At 43.9% G+C, this 23,525-nt stretch overlaps 1 protein-coding gene across 1 annotated transcript in view; it reads right to left on the reverse strand.

The window, feature by feature from the left end:
• Positions 1-250: 250 nt before the first annotated feature.
• The window catches only part of MRPS31 (mitochondrial ribosomal protein S31), a 122,055-nt gene continuing 98,780 nt past the window's right edge, over positions 251-23,525 (reverse strand). The window contains exons 7-8 of the mRNA XM_068265036.1: positions 6,856-6,999; positions 251-720 (exon numbers count right to left, since the gene is read on the reverse strand). Of these exons, the coding sequence (XP_068121137.1) occupies positions 488-720; positions 6,856-6,999 (377 nt within the window). The 3' untranslated portion in view covers positions 251-487. The remainder of the gene's footprint in view (positions 721-6,855; positions 7,000-23,525) is intronic.

The following is a 23,525-nucleotide window of genomic DNA, read 5'->3' on the forward strand; positions in this document are numbered from 1 at the left end:
TTATCTTTTGTTTACATTCCGCAGTTGTTAAAATTTTTAGATGTGCTGAAAACAAACTGTCTGCTTCATGCACAGAGTTCATAAGAGCTCACTAGAGGATATTAAAATGTAATAAAAGCAACTATGAATAAAATGCGATGGCAGCTTTCAGAGCAGGTAAACTGTACTTTGGGAACTTATAATTTGTAAAAGGACAATATTACTTGCGCACAAAAGCAAATATTATAACTGAATGGGTAATACAAAGTAGGACATTAAAAATACATTTTTATTGATTGTTATGTCAGATTGTTATGTCATTTATAATCTCTGCCACATATATTCCCATATAAACACTCAGTAACAATAGGTAATAGTTTTATTAGGCAAACATCACTTAGGTGGCATCTCCATGTTGCTTGATAACTTGGTGAGAGTTCTGCCAGTGATGCCAACGGGAATGACATTGGAAGAGTGACCACAGCTCCAATACAGCTTCCAGTCTGTCTCAGTTGACATAGACATCACATTCCTTAAGAATTTCTTCTTTTTGGTTAAAGTAATTCCGGAACCAATCTATGTGCTCCTTCTTCTGCTGGACGGTAATGAATGGATTCTTGGACAAGCCACAAACTACCAACTCCATAAAATGTCGGATGGGTCCAGTCACTGGAAAATCCTCCAAGTACTTCTCCAAGAATACATGTTCATGAAACTCCACGTTCTGCTCTTCCTCCATACCTACGTGTGGAACAAAGCCAAACCGTAAGAAGCCAAACTGTAATATCAACACAGTACAAGGGAGAATATCAACAATTACCTTATTAACTTGCCATTCTGATTATTTCCGGATTTTAGGGTCTTAGGGCTGGAACCCACAAGGGTGTTTTTGTGAGCATTTAGGGAGCGCTTGAAACCGCTAGCGTTTTCCCAAAACGCTCAGCTAATGTTAATGGATGGGGCAACTTTCACAGGAGCGTTTGCGATTTTGAAAATCGCAAGCGCAGGACATTTAGCATTTTGTTAGCGTTTGCGCTTCAACGTAAAGTATATCATCGCTGGCGTAATCGCTCATCAAAACCTGCACGGAGCGATTTTGCTAGCGTTTTCTAGTTACTGCACACTGTAACAAAATTAAAATTAATTGAAAGGACCAATCAGACTTTAAAATGCTAATCGCTACACAACCGCTGGCACATTGATACACTTTGTAAAAACACTCCCTAAAACGCTCATGAAATCACTAACAAACTGCTCATACAAAACGCTAGCGCTTGCAATTAGCGATTGCGTTTTGCAGTGGGTTTCAGGCCAAAAAGCGGTGCAGGGTTTTTTTTTGTATGCTTTTAGATCCTAAAACCTGGCAAAATCATGCTGCTAAGATATGCAGCAGCTCAGCTCTCACTCATCTCCCTGGGATCCAGCACTGCAGTTTTCGCTCCATCCTCCAGGTGGCGCTGTAACCCTTTAGTGAGATTGCCGACTGTTGTCATGACAGACATGACAGACAGCGATCTCACCAAGCGGAAGCAGAGCCTTGAGGGGGAGAAGTAGAATGGCGGCTGACGTCGGGATCTCCCAGGAGGTGAGTTAAAATGCCCGCTGTGCGTATATATTGCTCTGCAGAGACCTCCAGGTGGCTACCACGAGTTCAGCTCAGGGATACTGCTGCTAGCATGTTTTTTCCTACCCAGAACTGAAAGGGGAACTTCAGCCTAAACAAACATACTGTCATTAAGTTACATTAGTTATGTTAATTAGAATAGATAGGTAATATAATCTCTTACCCACCCTGTTTTAAAAGAACAGGCAAATGTTTGTGATTCATGGGGCTGCCATCTTTGTCATGGGGGCAGCCATCTTTTTGGTTGAAAGGAGGTGACAAGGAGCAGGAGACACAGTTCCAACTGTCCTGTGTCCTGATAACCCCTCCCAGCTGCACACGCTAGGCTTCAAATGTCAAATTCAAAATGTAAAAAAAAAAATTTTGCACCAAAACAGCAGAACGAGAGCAACAACTTCAGAAATCCCATCATGCTTTGCACAGCATCAGGGGAAAAAAGCCCGGGCAGTTTTCTTCTGTGCAGCTAAAAATGAGGCTTGGATAAGAGAAACAAAGTTCTGATGCTGTGAAACTGTTAAAGAAACACCAAGCCTTTTCAGTGCTGCTGAGTCGATTTTTAGTCCGGATGTTCACTTGAACTTGTGATTACCGCTACTGATTACTTGCAGGGAGCAAGCTCGTAAGAGCGGGATCACTAGTGCACAATCCTTACGCTCCTCTGCCATTAACAAAACCTGCTCCACCATCTGTTTTGCTCCACTGACTCACATATAAGCCGAGGGGGTAACTGTTCAGCACATTTTTTATGCTGGAAAATTAGGCTTATACGCAAGTATATACAGTAATAATAATAATGATGATTAAGATGCAACCACCTCTAGTTTTGTAGTATTCCATGTAGTACAATACTATGTAAAAGTTTTTACCCCACAGTACCTGTCCACAAACCCCCACATCAATAAAAGAATGGCATTTTCTGATCAAGCTGCAATCAATACTTGGTTCAGAAACGGATTGACAGGGCCCTAGTTTTTAATTAGAACATTAGATTTTCTTTCTCAAATTGTACATCTCATCTATGTAAAGAGTCCAGCAGAGCATGGCAACGTTCAGGGCGCTGGGCACCAGCAGCGCCAATTGCTTCACCCGGCAGGAGGAAAATCAACAGATAGAGAGACTCTGAGCTCCACAAGTGGACAGATTTTCTTTTCAGTGCTCCCAGTGGAAATAGAAAAAAGCATTTATTGGCTCTGAAAGCTTTTCCCCTCTACAAATAATTCTTGTTACTTTAATTTCTTGTATTGTTGTCACTTGCCAGGAACTTTCATGTCATATTATTCTCTCTCGTTTGCTGCACCGTCCCCCACCAAGACGCTCCCGGGGCTCGGCCTTTCTCCGACCATTCAAGAGCCAACTGGCACAGCCTGCAAATGAGCCTTCTGAGGTGTTAGTAATTGGATGTGGACCACTGACCTAGAACTTGCTTTATACCCCGAATGATCCCCGCTGATCCGGGAGAATGGATGTAAAACAGCCACACACACATTCCTGATTATTACTGTGTCCTCTATAATTTTCTAGCCTTCCTCGTCCGCAGTCTACACAGCGGCATAATGCTATGGAGGGCAGGGCTCCATGGCAATGTCCTGGGAACGCAGAGGCACACAGCACTGGAAGTTATGACTCTCTCAAGATGCTCTCCTAATATCCCATTACGAGAAACAAGGGACTCACACAGGAGCTCTACCAATGCCATACTAATGAAACCGCCAGACAAAGCACAAGGGGCGCATTTATCAAAGCATCTTTGAAAGGACAAGGCTGTGATGCCGCGCAGCTTCTGATAGGACTCCAAATGAAGCTTTGAAATCAAAGTACGGGTCTGATTTCATTGCTAGAAAATAAATATTTTTGTAGAAAATATTTTAAAAATAAGGCCAAATGTGATAATTTGCAGAGATAGATTCCCAAATCAGCTCCTATTTGTAGATATAGTTGGGGCACAAGTATATACAAACTGGGCCAAAATTGAACACTGGGACCAAGGCGCAGGGCAACCTTAAAGGATACCCGAAGTGACATGTGACATGATGAGATAGACATGGGTATGTACAGTGCCTAGCACACAAATAACTATGCTGTGTTCCTTTTTTTCTTTCTCTGCCTGAAAGAGTTAAATATCAGGTATCTAAGTGGCTGACTCAGACAAGAAGTGACTACAGTGTGACCCCAACTGATAAGAAATTCCCCTTTTTACCTCTTTCTTGCTCTCAGAAGACATTTTCTGCTAGGAAAGTGTTTTATAGTTGTAATTTCTTATCAGTGAGGATCACACTGTAGTAACTTCCTGTCTGAGTCAGGACTGAGTCAGTCACTTACATACCTGATATTTAACTCTTTCAGGCAGAGAAAGAAAAAAAGGAACACAGCATAGTTATTTGTGTGCTAGGCACTGTACATACACGTGTCTATCTCATGTCACATGTTACTTCGGGTATCCTTTAATGTCTAATGGCTACCCCCTCCCTTATAAAGTTTCCTGATGTCTAATGACTTCCAACCCTTCCTCCCCATTAAGTTCCATGGTGTCTAGTGCCTCTCTCCCCTATACAGTTCCCTAGTGTCTAATGTCTCCTCCTTCCTCTATACAGTTCCTTGGTGTCTAATGTCCCCTCCCTCTACTAGACAGTTATCTGGTGTCCAGTGATCCTACCTCCCCTATACAGTTCCCTGGTGTGTAATGCCTCTTCCCGCCCCTATACAGTTCCCTGGTGTTTAGTGATCCCCCCTCCCCTATGCAGTTCCCTGGTGTGTAATGCCTCTTCCCGCCCCTATACAGTTCCCTGGTGTTTAGTGATCCTACCTCCCCTATACAGTTCCCTGGTGTGTAATGCCTCTTCCCTCCCCTATACAGTTCCCTGGTGTGTAATGCCTCTTCCCTCCCCTATACAGTTCCCTGGTGTGTAATGCCTCTTCCCTCCCCTATACAGTTCCCTGGTGTCCAGTGATCCTACCTCCCCTATACAGTTCCCTGGTGTGTAATGCCTCTTCCCTCCCCTATACAGTTCCCTGGTGTCCAGTGATCCTACCTCCCCTATACAGTTCCCTGGTGTGTAATGCCTCTTCCCTCCCCTATACAGTTCCCTGGTGTTTAGTGATCCTACCTCCCCTATACAGTTCCCTGGTGTGTAATACCTCTTCCCTCCCCTATACAGTTCCCTGGTGTCCAGTGATCCTACCTCCCCTATACAGTTCCCTGGTGTGTAATACCTCTTCCCTCCCCTATACAGTTCCCTGGTGTTTAGTGATCCTCCCTCCCCTATACAGTTCCCTGGTGTGTAATGCCTCTTCCCTCCCCTATACAGTTCCCTGGTGTCCAGTGATCCTACCTCCCCTATACAGTTCCCTGGTGTGTAATGCCTCTTCCCTCCCCTATACAGTTCCCTGGTGTCCAGTGATCCTACCTCCCCTATACAGTTCCCTGGTGTGTAATACCTCTTCCCTCCCCTATACAGTTCCCTGGTGTTTAGTGATCCTACCTCCCCTATACAGTTCCCTGGTGTGTAATACCTCTTCCCTCCCCTATACAGTTCCCTGGTGTTTAGTGATCCTCCCTCCCCTATACAGTTCCCTGGTGTGTAATGCCTCTTCCCTCCCCTATACAGTTCCCTGGTGTCCAGTGATCCCACCTCCCCTATACAGTTCCCTGGTGTGTAATGCCTCTTCCCTCCCCTATACAGTTCCCTGGTGTCCAGTGATCCTACCTCCCCTATACAGTTCCCTGGTGTGTAATGCCTCTTCCCTCCCCTATACAGTTCCCTGGTGTTTAGTGATCCTCCCTCCCCTATACAGTTCCCTGGTGTGTAATACCTCTTCCCTCCCCTATACAGTTCCCTGGTGTCCAGTGATCCTACCTACCCTATACAGTTCCCTGGTGTGTAATGCCTCTTCCCTCCCCTATACAGTTCCCTGGTGTGTAATGCCTCTTCCCTCCCCTATACAGTTCCCTGGTGTGTAATGCCTCTTCCCTCCCCTATACAGTTCCCTGGTGTGTAATGCCTCTTCCCTCCCCTATACAGTTCCCTGGTGTCCAGTGATTCTCCCTCCCCTATACAGTTCCCTGGTGTTCAGTGATCCTCTCTCCCCTATACAGTTCCCTGGTGTCTAGTGATCCTTCCTTCCTATACAGTTCCTTGGTGTCTAGTAAACCATCCCTCCCCTATACAGTTTCCCTGGTATCTGGTTTCTGGCGTGATTCAGCCACCAATGCAACCAAAGAGATCAGCAGGACTGCCAGGCAACTAGTATTGTTTAAAAGGAAACATCCATATCCCTCTCAGTTTAGGTTCCATTTAATCAGCTCTTCTGAGACACTAATTACCTCACCTGTGCATGTCTGTGGTTTTCAACAAAACATGCACTGTTAGTGGGCCTTGAGGACAGGGTTGGTGGACTCTGAGTTGAAGGAAACCTGAAGTGAGAGGAATATGGAGGCTGACATATTTCTTTCCTTTCAAACAATTCTAGTTGCCTGGCTGTCCATAGACCTTGAACAAGCATTACTGTATTTTTTTTTTACTATAAGACTCACTTTTGTTCCTCCAAAAGTGTGTGTGTGTGTGTGTGTGTGTGTGTGTGGGAGGGGGGGGGGGGTGGGGGAGAGGGGGGAGTCACTGTGTCTTATAGTCCAAATGCAGGGAGTTCCTGACTTGTGTACACCTGCCAATACTAACCTCCAACCTGCCGCAATGTCGGACTTCCTGTACTGTGCCCATGCAGAGGAGGACACAGGGGGACACAGAGGGGCATAGAGGAGGACAGAGGCGGACACATGGGGACAGAGGACACAAAGGGGCATAAAGGAGGACACAAAGGGGCAAAAAAGAGGGCACAAGTAGGACAGGGGGGGCATGAGGTACAAAGGGAGCATAATCCACAAGATGCCCCTTCACCATGGAGGCACCAGGTTTAGAAAATATATTTTTTTTCCTCTGGTTTTTGTCCTCTAAACCTTGGTGCGTCTTATGGTCAGGAGCGTCTTACAGTCCGAAAAATACGGTATATGTTTCTGAGTCAAGTCTGACTGGATTAGCCCCATGCTGGTTTAAGGTGTGTGATTCAAACACTACTGCAGCCAAAGAGATCATCAGGACTGCCAGGCAACTGGTATTGTTTAAAAGGAAATAAATATGGTAGCCACCATATCTCTCTCACTTTAAGTGTATAATTTCAACAAGTTGACTAGCAGCCATGGAAATGCTACCAAGTAGTTTTAAATAAGATGTAAACCTGAACCAAGCACAGTTACTCACCAGCTTCATTGTCAATTGGAAATGCCCACAACTTGCCCTCTTTTGTCCATTTTAACACCTCTTCAAGGGCATTTCTTGGTGGGTGTTCAGAGGCTTCTGCAAGCTCCTTGGCTAGTTCTAAATCCCACAGGGTTGGAGAGTACTCTGAAAGTGAACAAGATAGAATTATAGGAAGGCCCTCAAGGGGGCAATCAAATACTGTGAATGTTTAAGTAAACCCATTGATGCAATTTATACGCAGGTGCTCAGAGCTACCTCAGATTACCTGCAGAAATCATCTTAAATTCACCGTTAAAGAGAACCCGAGGTGGGTTTAAAGAATATTATCTGCATACAGAGGCTGGATCTGCCTATACAGCCTCTGTTGCTATCCCAAACCCCCCTAAGGTCCCCCTGCACTCTGCAATCCCTCATAAACCAAAGCCACGCTGCTGACAAACAGCTTGTCAGAGCTGGCTGTGTTTATCTCTATAGTGTCAGTCTGCTGCTCTCCCCGCCTCCTGCAGAACTCCAGTCCCCGCCTGCATCCCTTCCCTCCCTGCTGATTGGAAGGAAGGGACGGGGGCAGGTACCGGAGCTATGCAGGAGGCGGGGGAGCAGCTGAGACTGACACTACAGATGTAAACACAGCCTCACAGCACGGCTGTGATTTATGAGGGATTGCAGAGTGCAGGGGGACCTTAGTGGGGTTTGGGATAGCAACAGAGGCGGGGCTGTATAGGCAGATCCAGCCTCTGTATGCAGATAACATTCTTTAAACACACCTCGGGTTCTCTTTAAGAAACAGGCTGGTCAGGTTTCTAAATCTCAGCCCTAACCGTCCTTATTTTAATGATCCACACAGAAAAAAATGATTTGCCCAACTCCTCAGACCACAAATATTTTCTCAACCAGGGAGTCAACCAGCCAACACCCGGATACAAGCACCAGGTGCCAAAATCCAATGTGAAAAGAACAAACTATTGGGTCTCGACCTGGATTTATGCAATTATATTGCATAAATCCATTATGCTCGATATATTATATGCTCGATTTATTAGTAGCACAGCCACTAGATAGCTCGATGTTTCGGAACGCAGGCATTGCAAAATGCATTTGATAAAGGCCTGTGTGCAGGAAAGTCGTGCTATCTAGTGGCTGTGCTACTAATAAATCAAGCTATAATTTCATAAATGCAGGTCGAGACCCAATAGTTTGTTCTTTTCTCATTTTAATGGTCCTCTAATGAGACCAGAATATGGGGATCGAAGGTGGTATGAAAGCACAAAGCATGCGACGGCCAGGAAGAACAGAAGAGACCTGGCGCATTGCTGAAGCATGTAAATATTACACTGCCCCACTACACTAGGCTACTGTGTGGGGAGATTGTTATTTGTGTTTTTGAAGAAGTGGGTGGTGGTGGGGGTGAAGAACTAGCCACCAGGGAAGGGGGGGGGGGGTTTGGAGCCCCCAATTTTGCTGGGGACATCCCGTGGGTGTTGATGCACCGCAACTCAAGTAGACAATGGCCTCAATTCACTAAACCATATAGACTAGTCTACTGATGGTTTTTAGTCTACTTATGGTTTGGTGTAAATCAGTTGTATCAAGAGGGAATTCACTAATAATTATCCAATGTTTTACACCTATTTTTAGACCTGGTCTAAAACATTCGGTAATTAGGTTGGTAAAGCAGGGGAAATGATCAAAAGATGCAATTCACAAACGAGTAGCTATGACTGACATCCTTCTCCTCTGATGAGGTCTCCTCTACATACAATAAAACTCCTGCATAATTAATTAAAAAGGTTCCATCCTCACGTCTAAAATACCTCACAGAATTACTTTACCGACAGAAATCAGCTTTTCTAATCTCTGTCAGAAAAGTGGGCGTGGTTACTCCTTGTTTGCCTTTGAAAATTGCATCTTTTGATCATTTCCCCTGGGGAGCCTCTATATAATCAGATAAATAGCTTGTTTATTAATGAGTCCAAATGCAAAATACCCATACGCCACACCAGAAGTCCAGGTTGTGCACATAGTGCACGTAATGAGTAGCATGTATAATAGAGGCTCACAATGTTTAAGGGGGAGACTGAAGATATACTTCTAAGAGACTTTAATTTACCGCATAGGACCCTAACTCCATAAAGAGGGCCCTGAAGATCTCTGGACATTACACTGGGACCAGTTATAGGAGTGCACTCCAGATCATACAATTGTCAGGGTCAGGAACTATACAGGCAACCGCCAAGTAGGGCTGCTCAAATCCGAATCCGGGAGATACCCGGATAGTTGCTATCTGGATATCTCCCAGTAAACCTGTGCAGGGTGGGTGGGGTGGGGGGTCAAGTTTATCTATCTGACATCTTCGTCCGTCCCTGGCTCCCCCCACGATACGTTCCACGCGGCGGTCATGTGACTACAAACACTTCCTCCTTCCGGGTTGAAGGAGGAAGTGTTCGTAGTCACATGATGCACGTGGAACACATCGTGGGAGGCGCCAGGGATGGACGAAGAAGACGTCAGACAGGTAAGCTTGACCCCCCTCCCCAGGTTTACTGGGAGATATCCAGATAGCAACTATCCGGGTGACTCCTGGATTTGAGCAGCCCTACCGCCAAGTTTTATGGGAGGGATTGGTTTTGCATTTGGTCTCATCAATGAACAAGCTATTTATCCGATTATATATAGGCTCCCTATTTCTCCTTTTTCTTCTGGACAAAATCGATTGGAAAATTGATGAGAAATCTGATTGGACCTGTCAAAAATTATCGATTCGATCTGTCGATCTGATGGGAAACTTCATGGTGTATACCAGGCATAAGACATGCAGGGCAGCCCCGAATTCAAAGCACTAGCCTTCATGTCCATTTCTCATTTTAAACAATCATTCTGCGAACTATAAATAAAATCTAAAGGGAAGTTTTCACATTTGTCTACAGTTCCTTAACATACAACATACAAAAACCCCGGAAATTAAACTCTGCAAAGTGTTAATTAAAATGCATTAATATCTGTGAGCCGCGATATGCGAGTGGGAGTAACCTTTGAGTCATTAACTGTATTCCTGTTCATATTTTTTATTAATAATATTGTTTAGAACTCTTCCATGATGCCAGACAAATGACGCGAGTGATGTAAGGAATTATTGTTATCATGCATGGTATAAGCCCTGACACATTAGTCACAGGACCTTACCAAGTATAGGTGATCCTCAGTTTATGAACACCTGGTGTAAAAACGACCCATCATTATAAAAGCCACCCCGATGTCACTTCTGCAACAGTGAACATATCCATGGAGCGGTGTGGGATAATGTTGGAGGTGAGAGGGGAATGGGAGGGGAGAGGATGACGCACAGAGGGACACGAGGGTATGAGAGAGAATGCACGGAGGAGTAAAGTAGACATAGAGGAAGACCAGGGGGAGAGAGAATACACAAAGGCAGCACAGGGGGAGAGGAGGCGGCACAGAGGGGGACAGGGAGAGAGGAGGTGGCACACAGGAAGCACAGCGGCAAAGGGAGAGGCACATGGGCCACAAGGAGACCCGGGGTAGCACAAGGGGAAAGAAGGAGGCACAGAGGGAGACAGGAGGAGGCACACAGGAAGCACAGCGACAGAGGGAGAGGCACAGAGGGGCCACAAGGAGACCCGGTAGCACAAGGGGAAAGAAGGAGGCACAGAGGGGGACAGGGAGAGAGGAGGCGGCACACAGGAAGCACAGCGGCAGAGGGGCCACAAGGAGACCCGGGGTAGCACAAGGGGAAAGGAGGCACAGAGGGGGACAGGGAGAGAGGAGGAGGCACACAGGAAACACAGCGACAGAGGGAGAGGCACAGAGGGGACACAAGGAGACCCGGGGTTCCACAAGAGGAGAGAAGGAGGCCCAGAGGGGGACAGGGAGAGAAAAGGAGAGGGAAAGGGAAGCACACAGAAAGCACAGAGGGAGAGACAGGGAGCACAAGGGCAGAGTGAGAGGCAGTGACGGGCCACAAGGAGACCAGGGGGAGAACAAGGGGAGAGAAGAAGGCACAGAGTGGGTGCAGTGAAGACACAAAGGGGTCACAATGGGGACAGAGGAGGCATAGGGAGACAATAGAAGCACAGTGGAGGCAGAGAGGGAGACACTGGAGTCGTAGGGGGACAGAGATGGCACAGAGGGATACACCGTGTTCCACCTTACTAACGGATTCAGGCTAAGAACAAACCTACAACAGTCCCTATCTTGGTTATTAACCGGGGCTGCCTGTAGATCAAACAAGTTCCATCCCTAACTGTACCTAAGCATGATTCCCAATCTAATGTCCCTACCACAGTGTAGCACTGATTTTGGGAAATGCTAGTTTACTTACCAGTATAGTTTTGGGTTAAAGCTGGCAAGCCACACGTCTAGCTTTTTAAAATGAGGGCAAAAAAAAAAAAAAAAACAATTGTATCATTGTCTAGATATTTTTGGCTCTAAAGATTTGTAGAAAACAATGACTATTGCCTTCAGGGATCCCTCAAGCAACAGTCCAGCAGAGTGCTGTACAGGTCCATCGCTAGGCTATAGGTGGGTGGGGTTATTAGGGGCAGTGCACTATGGAGCGGCTTCCTGTAGGGAGGTAAGAACTGGAACAACGTGCTCAGTCAACACAATCTAACACTCGTCATTGACAGCACATCCGGGCAGCTGTGTGCATGCTGGATTCTGGGCCACCTCTGGCAAGTTTATTACGCCGTATATATACGCACCTTCATATATATATATATATATATATATATATATATATATATATATATATATATATATATCATTCACACATTTTGTGCAGCACTTTACGCACTACATTGAACAATTCATGTCCCTCGATTAAAGCAAGATTGTCAGCCATAAAATCAAATTCCATTTACCCACTGCTCTGTGTTTATTATATAGTCTACAACCTGACCCTGCATTGCAAGCATACCAATAGAATCATAAATATTTCTGCTGTAATAAATTGTATCTAGCCTGGTTCTATTTTGGTACATTGCCAGGGAGAAGAAAGTGTCATCTCCCCTCTCACATTCCTGCTCCTCACTAATTGGCTGAGGGCAGTTCAGTGTGACACGAGGCTGAGAAGGAAAATACACCCCACCCCTCTGCAGAAGCTGCTGAAATACGATCTATGCTGTGCTCACATGTGTTTACAAAACAAGCTGGATATGAGAGAAGTTTCTAGGAAAAAAAAGAGTAAGGGAGGAAATTACATCAAGATTGGCTTCAGTCAGAGTTAGTAAAGATGCCTGAAAATGCCTGAAACGGTTTTATCTTTATTTACTATTTAAAATTCCCTGAAATCAAAACATGGACAGTAGAATACATATGTTATGTAAGTAGTAAGTATACTACTTGTACAGTGTTCTCCCCAGGCTCTTTTAGCCAGGTACTCCACCTAGCTAGTTTTGGTAAGCACACTGCTGTTATCAGCTCACCTTCTCCTATGCTGTAAGCAGAGTTGATCACAGAAGCACAGGCCCTGCATTCTCTCATCTCGTGCCGCCCAGCTACTTTTTCATGCCACCCGGCTGGAAAAATTTTCTGGGGAGAACACTGTGCTATATTCTGAAGCACTTATACATCAAAGAAACAATGAAAGACATTTTCAGATAAGATTTTACTGCAGAGAAGTTCAAAGGGTCATTAGCTCTGCTCTGTTTCATAGTTTAAAAACGCAGAGTGTGGTTTGTAATTGCAATTGTGACAGAATGATGCAATGTTATAAAAAAAAAAAGCTATATAACTGAAAATTAAAATAAGAGTCTCTCTTCTTTGCTACTAATGTTCTATTAATTATCCGCATTGCACATAAAATGTATTATAGCATACTTTTTTTTCCACTTCAGTGTCACGTTGAAGGGCTTCACAGTATAATGTCCCTTCCAGACTCTAGGGTCAATTTGCAGGGAAACAATTGTGGGGCTGCAGCTAGGACTTCTACAAAGGCACTGTGCTCCAAGTCTCAAGTGGCTGAAGGAACTGCAGCAAGTATGGCCGGCATCACTCATGTCTCTCAGAATATATGAAAGGAGAAATGTAAGAGGCCGTGTAAAATGCTCAGAGTTCTAGAATTACTGCTATAATAAAGGCAGCAAACCTCTCAGTGGCTCTGCCTTGCGAGCCGAAGGACAGTCAGAAATTATGTGTCTAGACTCCAGCATTTAAACTTGCTCAAATTATATTTCCAGTTTAAAGCCTTTGCATTTTTCTGAGAATACAAAAAAAGCCTTCAAGGCCTTTACTAGCAGCGCCATGGCGACGATTCTGCCAGACATGTATCGCCCAGCTCATCTCATCCACACCAGCAAAATGACATCCAGCCCAGAACCAATGCTCTGTACACAGGATACAGACCATACCGGTCAATTAGGGGAAATGATCACACTGACAAAAGCAGAGGAGTGTAATAACAAACATCATACAATGGTGTAACTAACCATAAACGTTACATAAGAATTCCATGAAGCATTAGCTGCAAAACCGAGACAGTGGCCCACATGCAATTAACATTTTCTTTTAAACCACCAGCAAGCAAGAAAATACTCAAAAATAATTTTGCTATTACTTTTTCGCCCACTTTTCACACATTTTCAAATGCAAAGTGCTGAAAAGATACTCTAAAGAGAAGATAACATGATAGGCTCTGTCTTAATGACTGGGGGGCTGTCTCTACCAGCTTTGCACATCTAGAGACTGAAATTCTTGCCCATTCCTCTTTGCTAGGGATGGTCGGAATGCCAAATTCCGATTCCGCGGTAATTCCGCATTCCGTCATGTACCGATTACCGATTCCGCATTCCGCTACCAATTTCCGCATTCCAAGGCGGAATTTCCGCCGGAAATCGCGGAAATTCCGCCCGACTTTAACATCGATTTTCACAAAAACTATAAGGTCTTTTTGAAAACTTTTTTTTGCATCTTGCTCAGAAGGTTCTGTTTAATAAACCCTGCAAATTTGGTGTTTCTAGGACTCACGGGGGCTTTGCTATTAACTTCTAAAGTCGGTGGATTTTTACTGTAATGTAAAATGCAGAAAATAGACAGATGCAGATGTTCTGCATTTTACATTACAGTAAAAATCCGCCGACTTTAGCGGTTAATAGAAAAGCTCCCTTAAGTGCTAGAAACACCAAATTTTTAGCGTTTATTAAACTGAATCTTGTGAACAAGATGCAAAAAAAAGTTTTCAAAAAGACCTTATAGTTTTTGAGAAAATCGATGTTGAAGTCGGGTGGAATTCCCGCGATTTCCGGCGGAAATTTCCGCGATTTCCGGCGGAAATCCGCCTACGGCTCTTGCATTACCGATTTCCGCATTCCGATGCGGAAATGCAATTTCCGATCGGAATTTCGGAAATTGCATTTCCGCGGAATCCGAATGAGCATCCCTACTCTTTGCAAAACAGCTCCAGCTCAGTCAGATTAGATAGACCGCGTTTGTGAACAGCAGTTTTGAGATCTTGCCACAGATTCTCGATTGGATTTAGATGTGGACTTTGACTGGGCCATTCTAACACATAGATATGTTTTGTTTTAAACCATTCCATTGTTGCCCTGGCGCCCCAGTCTCAAGTCTTTTGCAGTCTCCAAGAGGTTTTCTTCCAAATTTGCCCTGTATTTGGCTCCATCCATCTTCCCATCAACTCTGACCAGCTTCCCTGTCCCTGCTGAAGAGATGCATGATGCTGCCACCACCATATTTGACAGTGGGGATGGTGTGTTCAGAGTGATGTGCAGTATTAGTTTTCCGCCACACATAGCGTTTTGCATTTTGGCCAAAAAGTTCCATTCTGGTCTCATCTGACCAGGGCACCTTCTTCCACATGGTTGCTGTGTCCCCCACATGGCTTGTGGCAAACTGCAAACGGGACTTCTTATGCTTTCTGTTAACAATGCCTTTCTTCTTGCCACTCTTCCATAAAGGCCAATTTTGTACAGTGCATGACTAATAGTTGTCCTATGGACAGAGTCTCCCACCTGAGCTGTAGATCTCTGCAACTCATCCAGAATCAACATGGGCCTCTCGACTGCATTTTTGATCAGCGCTCTCCTTGTTCGGCCTGTGAGTTTAGGTGGATGGCCTTGTCTTGGTAGGTTTACAGTTGTGCCATACTCCTTCCATTTCTGAATGATCTCTTGAACAGTGCTCCGTGGGATGTTCAAGGCTTTGGAAATCTTTTTGTAGCCTGAGCCTGCTTTAAATTTCTCATAATAACTTGATCCCTGATCTGTCTTGTGTGTTCTTTGGACTTCACGGTGTTGTTGCTCCCAATATTCTCTTAGACAACCTCTGAGGCCCTCACAGAGCAGCTGTATTTGTACTGACATTAGATTACACACAGGTGCACTCTATTTAGTCATTAGCACTAATCAGGCAATGTCTATGGGCAACTGACTGCACTCAGATCAAAGGGGGCCGAATAATCATGCACACCCCACTTTGCAGTTATTGATTTGTAAAAAATGTTTGGAATAATGTATGATTTTCGTTCCACTTCTCAAGTGTACACCACTTTGTGTTGGTCTTTCACGTGGAGTTCCAATACATTTGTTTCATGTTTGTGGCAGTAATGTGACAAAATGTGGAAAACTTCAAGGGGGCCAAATACTTTTGCAACCCACTGTATGTATGTATGTATGTATATATATATATATATATATATATATATATATATATATATAGATAGATAGATAGATAGATAGTGTCTCCCAAAAGATAATAAGACGATGTAAGAGAGGTATTATTGTGGAAATAAGCTTTTAATTATATTTGAGCAAAAAGTGTCTACTCCAAAATTATTCATACCCTTCTCAGTAACCAATAGAAAAGCCTTTATTGGCTATTACAGAAATCAAATGCTTCCTATAATTGCAGTCCAACTTTTTGGATGTCTCCACAGGTATTTTTCCCAATTCAGCTTTAGCAATGAGCTCCAAATCGTTCAGGTTGGAGGGTCTTCTTGCCATCACTCTGATCTTTATCTCCCTCCACAGATTCTCAATTGGATTCAAGTCAGGACTCTGGCTGCGGAGCAGTGCTTTTCAGCGCTGCTAGATTTGGGCGCAGCCAGCGCCGCCATAGACTATAATAGGAATCAGTCTATAGTGGCGCTCAGTGAGTAACGTCGGCGCCGTCAGAAGACGGAGACGAGGTTGTTTAAAAATCACAATAATTCGGCATCCAGCAATAGCTGGAAGCCGAATTATTTCATTCCCTACCATCCATGGCGGCCTGGAGGGGAAATAGTAATTAAAACGGCCCGGACTTGTGCAGAAGCAGGATCAGCCATATACCGGCTGTATCCTGCGCCCAAGACTACAGATGCCGATTTCAAATGTACTCTCTGGCTGGGCCACTCCAAAACGTTAATGTTGTTGTCTGCTAGCCATTTCTTCACCACTTTTGCTGTGTGTTTTTGGGTCATTGTCATGCTGAAATGTCCACTGGTGCTCAAGGCCAAGTTTTTCTGCAGACTGATGTTTTCATTTAGAATCCTCATCTATTGCTCTTTTTTCATGGTGCCGTTTACTGTGACTAGGTTCCCTGATCCATTGGCTGAAAAACATCACCAAAGCATTAGGTTACCAGCACGTTTTGGACAATGAGGATGTGTCCTTTGGGTTGAAGGCTTCTCCTTTTTTACGCCAAATGAAGGAAACATTGTGACCAAACAATTCAATGTATGTTTCATCTGAATAAAACACAGAAGATCAGAAGTCTTCGTGTTTGTCCAGATGAGCATTTGCAAAGGTCAAGTGTCATTTTGTGTGCCTTATCTGGTGAAGTTGTGTCCTCCTTTGTCTTCGTCTGTGGAACCCAGCAGTGGGCAGTGTCCAATGGATAGTCTGCCTTGAGCCATTGCCACCAGCAGAGCCCGGATTCACTAGGAAGGCATTGGTGGTGATCCCTGGATTCTTTTTCACCTCTCTCACGATCCTCTTGGCCAGCACAGGTGTCACTTTTGGCTTCCGACCACATCCTCTGAGATTTTCCACAGTGCGGAACATCTTGTATTTTTTAATAATACTTTCCACTGTAGCCACTAGAACTTGAAAACATTTAGAAATGGCCTTGTAGCCCTTTCCTGACTGCTCACAAGCAGCCATAATGTGCAGCTACAGGTCCTCACTGAGGTCCTTTGTCTTATGCTGGGGATACACGGTACGTTTCTGTACCGTGTATCGAGCAGCTGATCCGGTCAGCTGATAATATTCAGCTGGTCCGATCAAGCTGCTCGACCCCCGCCCGCTCGATCCCCGCCGGCGTACAATGGCAGAAAATGGAGCGGCTGATAAGGAGCGCCGGCGGGGACGAGAGGTAATTGATCCGCGGGGACAGGGACGCGGCTGGGGTCGATCCGGAGGCTAATTATTCCCAGCATCAGCCATGACTGTCCACAAACCAACTGCAGAGAGCTGCTGTTTTTCACCTGTTGAGTTGATTAAAACAGCTGTTCCCAATAAATCTGGGTAATCAGGATGCTTTAGAACAGCTTGGACCATTTGGAATGATAGAGAACTATGGATTTTCTCACAGACTATGAAAGTTTGTGAAGGGTGAAGGTCATGAATAATTTTGGACTGTACACTTTTTGCTCAAATGTAAATAAAAGCTGAGAAATGTTTTTTCCCCCACAACAATGCCTCTTGTATATCATCTTATTATCTTTTGGGAGACACCTATGTCCTTTCCCGTCAAAAAATTACTTGCTGGTTGAATAAAAGTAACGAAGTAAAAATTTGCCAGGGGTATGAATAATTATGGGTAGCACTGTTGATATACCAGTATATATTTATTTTAAGGGCATATTTCATTTTAACATGAATTTTATTTTGAGTTAAATCCTGCTTGAAAACAAACCTGAAGCAAAAAAAATAAATAAATGATATAATGAATTGTATACGTAGTACGGATACCGAACAGTAGTAGCAAAGAAGAGTCTCATATTTCTATTTTCAGTTTTAGAAAAAAAAAATATATAGATACATTATTCTGTCATATCTGCTGTTTAGAAGATACATTATCTTTTTAAGCCATAAAAAAGGAAGAAATAATGACCCTTGGAACTTTCCTGCAGTAAAACCTTATCTCAAGCTGTCTCTGACTGTCTCTTGGCTCTTTAAAGTGCTTCAGAAAACAGGACTGTATTCGAGCCATTGGGTCGAAGAGCTCAGAAAAGCTCTTTTGCATAGATAACTGGAGGTTTCTTTTTAACTCTTCCTGTAATGGAAACATCATGAGACTTTTTTCTTTGCTACGAACGTTCTATTTCTTAGCTGTGCTACACATAAAATTCACTATCTCATAAGTTTATTTTCGCTTTAGGTTTGCTTGAAGTCTGGCAGAGTCTGTGCTATCTTGTTCCTGAGCTGATCACACATTTTTCGGTTCTGTGCTGCAGAGAGGAGCCATGAAACTTTCCAACAGCCATGACAGAAAGAGGTCTGTTATCAGCATACAGCTCAATGTGCACAGATTTATTTGAGGAGCAGAGTTTCCCCTCAGAGAAGAGACATTATGATAGAAGAAATAATTATACCCATTAAACCAATATAAAAGTGAAGATTGATATCAGTCTCCGGTCGCACTGCACATTTTTGTGTATGAAAGCAAGCCCTGTGCTTTGCAAAGCTTCTGTTCCCTCTACATGTGATTTAAGTGTCAGTTTTCTGTACAGCCTGAAAAGCAGACACAAAACGGGCAAAAAAATGGCAAACTGATGCTGCTATGAAAGTGCTTATCATTTTTAGCAATGTTTGATGTGTGTGATGTGTGTAGTGCCTGGGCGTGATTAGTTCTCTTTACTAGATTTTCAAGCCTTTAAAAAGGAGCAGTTACAGTTGTAGTATTCCCAGTCTAGGTCTGCCACCTGAGTGCAGATAATTCATACTTGCTATATTTAGTGAGACGCGTATATTAGCACAACAGCCTGTGTCACACACTTAATTACCATTTCCTTTGTGGTTTCCGGCATGAGGAATGTCCTCTCTTGTGACACTTGACTTCCTCAGGGAAGTTTACATACGGTTACTAGACAACACCTGCCCACACAACTGTTTGCTCCTCATCCTGGCCAGTGCTTCCAGCCATATCACCAGTGCTGGACTAACTATCCTTACAGGCAGCTGTTACTGCTGACACTATGAAACCGTAAGCCCGACAGCCAAACAGTGATGGGTGTGGTGATGGGTGTGGTGTAACAACAACTTACCACAAGAATACAGTATATAGGGGTATGTCACTTATGTGAGCCTGCCTATTAAACGTTCTGGCTGTGGAGCGTTAGAACAAACATATCAGCAGGGCTGAAAAAAACAGGACACGAAAGCCAAATACAGAGTAGTAAATCTTAACAAATGATAAAGGTTTAGAGTAAATGCAGTATACTCACAAAGCAGGGTCACCACAAAGGTAACCACTGTAACAGCAGGTGGGGAGATTAAACCTGTCCCCGCTCAGGATTTAGGCCCAGTGCACACCAAAACCGCTAGCAGATCGTCAAAACGCTAGCGGTTTTGGGAGCAGAGAGCAGATATTTGGCCGGGTGCACACCAAGCGGATTTTGTATGCGATCCACCAGCCGCATCAGCCAGTGAAAACGCTTGGCTATTGTATTTCAATGTGTGGCGCACACCGGCGGTTTGAGTTTTTTTTAGCAAAACCGCAAACGCGCAGAAGGAGGCGCGTTTGTGGCTTGGCAAAAACCTCAAACCGCCGGCGTGCACCATCCCATTGCAATACATTAGCCAAGCATTTTTCCAGGCGGATGCGGCCGGCGGTTCGCTCCAAAAACCGCTCGGTGTGCACTGGGCCTAAGAAGTCACTCTCCATAGATCAGGAAAAAAAGGGGATGACACCCCTCCACCAAGGGTGGACTCAGATATTGTATGAAGGGGACAGAGGCGCCAAAAGAATAAAATCCACTAAAATTTTCTGAAAACATAAATAGACAAATAAACTGTTGATTTCAACAGTGAAAGTTTTATTTATACACTCTAAGAAATCGAGCAACGCGTTTCACAGGCGTAACCCTGCCTCATCAGGCAGTAAAAAAACGGAGTATACAACAGCTGCAGATCAGTGTAACACTAAGTGCCTCTGAGAGAGGTGTTTAGTGTCACACTGATCTGCAGCTGTTGTATACTCCGTTTTTTACTTTCTTGGAGTGTATAAATTAAACTTTTCACTGTTGAAATCGACCGTTTATTTGTCTGCTTGAGGAGGTAAGTCCCACCACTACCTCCTCTTTATTTATGATTTTAAAATGGTTTAGTGTATTCTATTCTTTTGGTGCTTCTGTTCCCTTCATATCAGCAGGGTTGGAAAAATCCAGGGTGACAGCTGCCAAATAGGATCTTAAAGTGGACCTGAACTCTTGCACAAGACAGAAAGAAAAAAAGAGAAATGCACCCTGTATGTATTTAGAGATTTTAGCCTGTCTAATCCCCCTCATCTGTGACTAATCACCAGTGTAATTTGATCTCACAGCTGTGTCAGCTCAGGAATCTCCTCTGACACAGCAGAGCTGCTGAATTGTAAACACAAGATGTTAATTCTATGTCTACTTCCATGATGAAAGCAGGAAGTAGACACACTTCAGATTTACTGCAGGATTTGTATCAGCTGTAACCAAGCAATGTTTTTCTTTACAGTTGAATATGTTGTTACGTATCTTTTAGAGCAGAGAGGAAGTTCTAAGTTCAGGTCTGCTTTTAACCTCTTGAGGGCTGCAGTGTTAAACCCCCCTAAAGAGGTCTGATCACTCCCCAGCTCTTGGGGGGGGGGGGGGGGGTTGTAAATATTTATGACTTTTATTTTGTATTTTTTTTTAATTGTTTTTCTAATGTTCCCCTCCCTCCGCCAGCCAATCAGCGTGATCTGCGGTCATAGGCTTCAGGCGATCACTTCCCTGTCTCTGGAGGGGACAGCCGTGTCACACGGCTGTCCCCAGTACAGGGCTGCCTTAGATTGCAGCGCTGTACGGGGTAATTGGACGGAGGTTTCGCTGTCTAACAGTCTCCTAGCGACGATCGCCGCTGAGAGACTGAAGGCGGAGCCGAGCTCCGCCATCCAAGCAGGGATGCACGCGATCTCCTGCAAACCACGCCCCAAGGACCTTACGCCAATCGGCGTTAGGCGGTCCTGGGGCTGCCGCCAAGCCCATCGGTGTGACGCGGTCGACAAGTGGATAAGCAAAATTAAAGGGAAAACAAGGGGCACAGAGAGTTCTGAGAAGACTGCAGCTAATAGACATGGAGGTCTGTAGAGCAGGAAGTGGGTGGGCAAGAATCGCTATATACCTTGCAAGTAATTTATATAACATTCAGCAATGCACCCGAGCCATGCCACTTGGTACCTACTTAGGACTGAGGAAATACAGCATTTCCGTTGGACTTTAAAGTTTAATTCCACCCCTGATTAAATGATACTGTTAAGCAGACTGTGAAACGCACATCATTCATTTTTTTGATTTGCAGCATTCGTGCAGACTTGAGAAGTGTCTACAGAGTCCTACTGTAACCGATACATGTGGCTTAATGCCAGGGATACATTTAACTCCGATATAGCATTTTATTGTCTGTACGGTTCCCACAAGCACAATCTGAACATTCTCAGTTGGGCAGAGTGGAATTCTCAAGTCTCTACACAACGATAATTAGATAAAACTAGTAATGGATGCCATTCACAGTTGATTTTTTTTTCTTTGCTTCTAAAACTAACAAACTAACAGCTGAGCCAGAAAAAGGAATAGACAAGTTCTCACAGCCAGCCAATCTGATAAGTCTGGCAATAAAAACTAAACCAATGATGCTTGAAGAGAAACTGAAGCGAAAAAAAATATATATATGATATAATGATTGGTATGTGTAATACTGCTAAGAAATAAAACATTAGGAGCAGAGACATGAGTCTAATATTGTTTTGTACAGAAGGAGTTAAGAAACTCCAGTTGATATCTATGCAAAAGAGCCATTAACCACTTCAGCCTTCAGTCGTTTTCACTTTTTGCATCCGAGCAATGTTCACCTCCCATTCATTAGCCTATAACTTTATCACTACTTATCACAATGAACTGATCTATATCTTGTTTTTTAAGCCACCAATTAGGCTTTCTTTGGGTGGTACATTTTACTAAGAGCTACTTTACTGTAAATGTATTTTAACAGGAAGAATAAGAAAAAAAAAAAGAAAAAAATTCTCAGTTTTCGTCCATTATAGTTTTAAAATAATACATGTCCCCATAATTAAAACCCACGTATTGTATTTGTCTAATAGTCCTGGGTATTACACCATTTCAATTATGTCCCTATCACAATGTATGGCGACAGTATTTTATTTGGAAATAAAAGTGCATTTTTTCCATTTTGCATCCATCACTATTTACAAGTTTATAATAATAATAATTTAAAAAAAAATCATCTTTACATGGATATTTAAAGAGTTTAGACCCTTAGGTAAATATTTATGTGTTTTTTATTGTAATGTTTTGTTTTTATTATTAAACATTTTATTTGGGTATTTTTGGGAGGGTGGGATGTACATAGTAATTTTTTAATGTAAATATGTGTTTATTTTTATTTTTTTTACATGTAGATGTAGTTTTACTTTTTGGCCACAAGACAGCAACCTTGAGTTTGTTTACATGGACGGCACTCTTAAAGCAGATCCAAGATGAAAAACTAACTATAACAAGTAACTTGTCTATATATCTTATCTAAAGTTTAGATAGTTTACACAGCAAATCTAGCTGCACACAGCTTTAATAGAATATGATTATTTCTTCCTGTGATACAATGACAGCAGCCATGTTGTTTGTAAACATTACACAGAGGCAGGCTTATCTGCATCTTGAGCAAAAAAAACCTATCCCCCCCCTCCCTCCCTGAAATCTCTGGCTAGTAAAACCTCCCTCTCCTCCTGCCCAGACTGAGCTCCCATGAGCCCTTGCTACTGCCAAGGCTCTCTGAAAACCTGTGGGCATGGCTCTAGTTTATAGGGAATTAGAGTATTAAAACAAAAACAAAAAAGTATTTGGCTTGAGGAATACCCTATAAACAATAGGAAAGGAACACAATTATGTAATGAGTAAAAGTTCATCTCGGATCCACTTTAAGTGTAACATGTATGCTTAGAGGGACGTAGGGGGACGTAGGAGGCAGAAAAAGCAAGGCTTCCAAGAGAAGCCGGAGAAAGGAATCAGTGATCGGATGCCATGTCACAATTCATTGATTCCAGGGCTAACAACCCGCAGCCGGGAGCGCGCATGGCCTTCTGGACGTAGCCTCTATGTCCAGAAGGCTTAAATGGTTAAAGAGACACTGAAGCGAGAATAATTCTCGCTTCAGAACTCATAGTTAGCAGGGGCACGTGTGCCTCTGCTAAAACGCCGCTATCCCGCGGCTAAACGGGGGTCCCTTCACCCCCAAACCCCTCCCCCCGCAAAATCAACGACCAAATTGGTCGTAGATTTTGCTGCTCCTAGAGGCAGGGCTAACAGCTGCAGCCCTGCCTCTAGTCGCGTCTATCAGCGGCGCATCGCCGCCTCTCCCCCGCCCCTCTCAGTGAAGGAAGACTGAGAGGGGCGGAGGAGAGGCGGAGATACGCGCTGACAGACGCGCGTGTCAGGAATATAGCCGCTAGTTGTGAGGCTGATGGTGTTGGGG

This window comes from Hyperolius riggenbachi, chromosome 2 (genome assembly GCF_040937935.1).
Source record: "Hyperolius riggenbachi isolate aHypRig1 chromosome 2, aHypRig1.pri, whole genome shotgun sequence".
NCBI lineage: Eukaryota > Metazoa > Chordata > Amphibia > Anura > Hyperoliidae > Hyperolius > Hyperolius riggenbachi.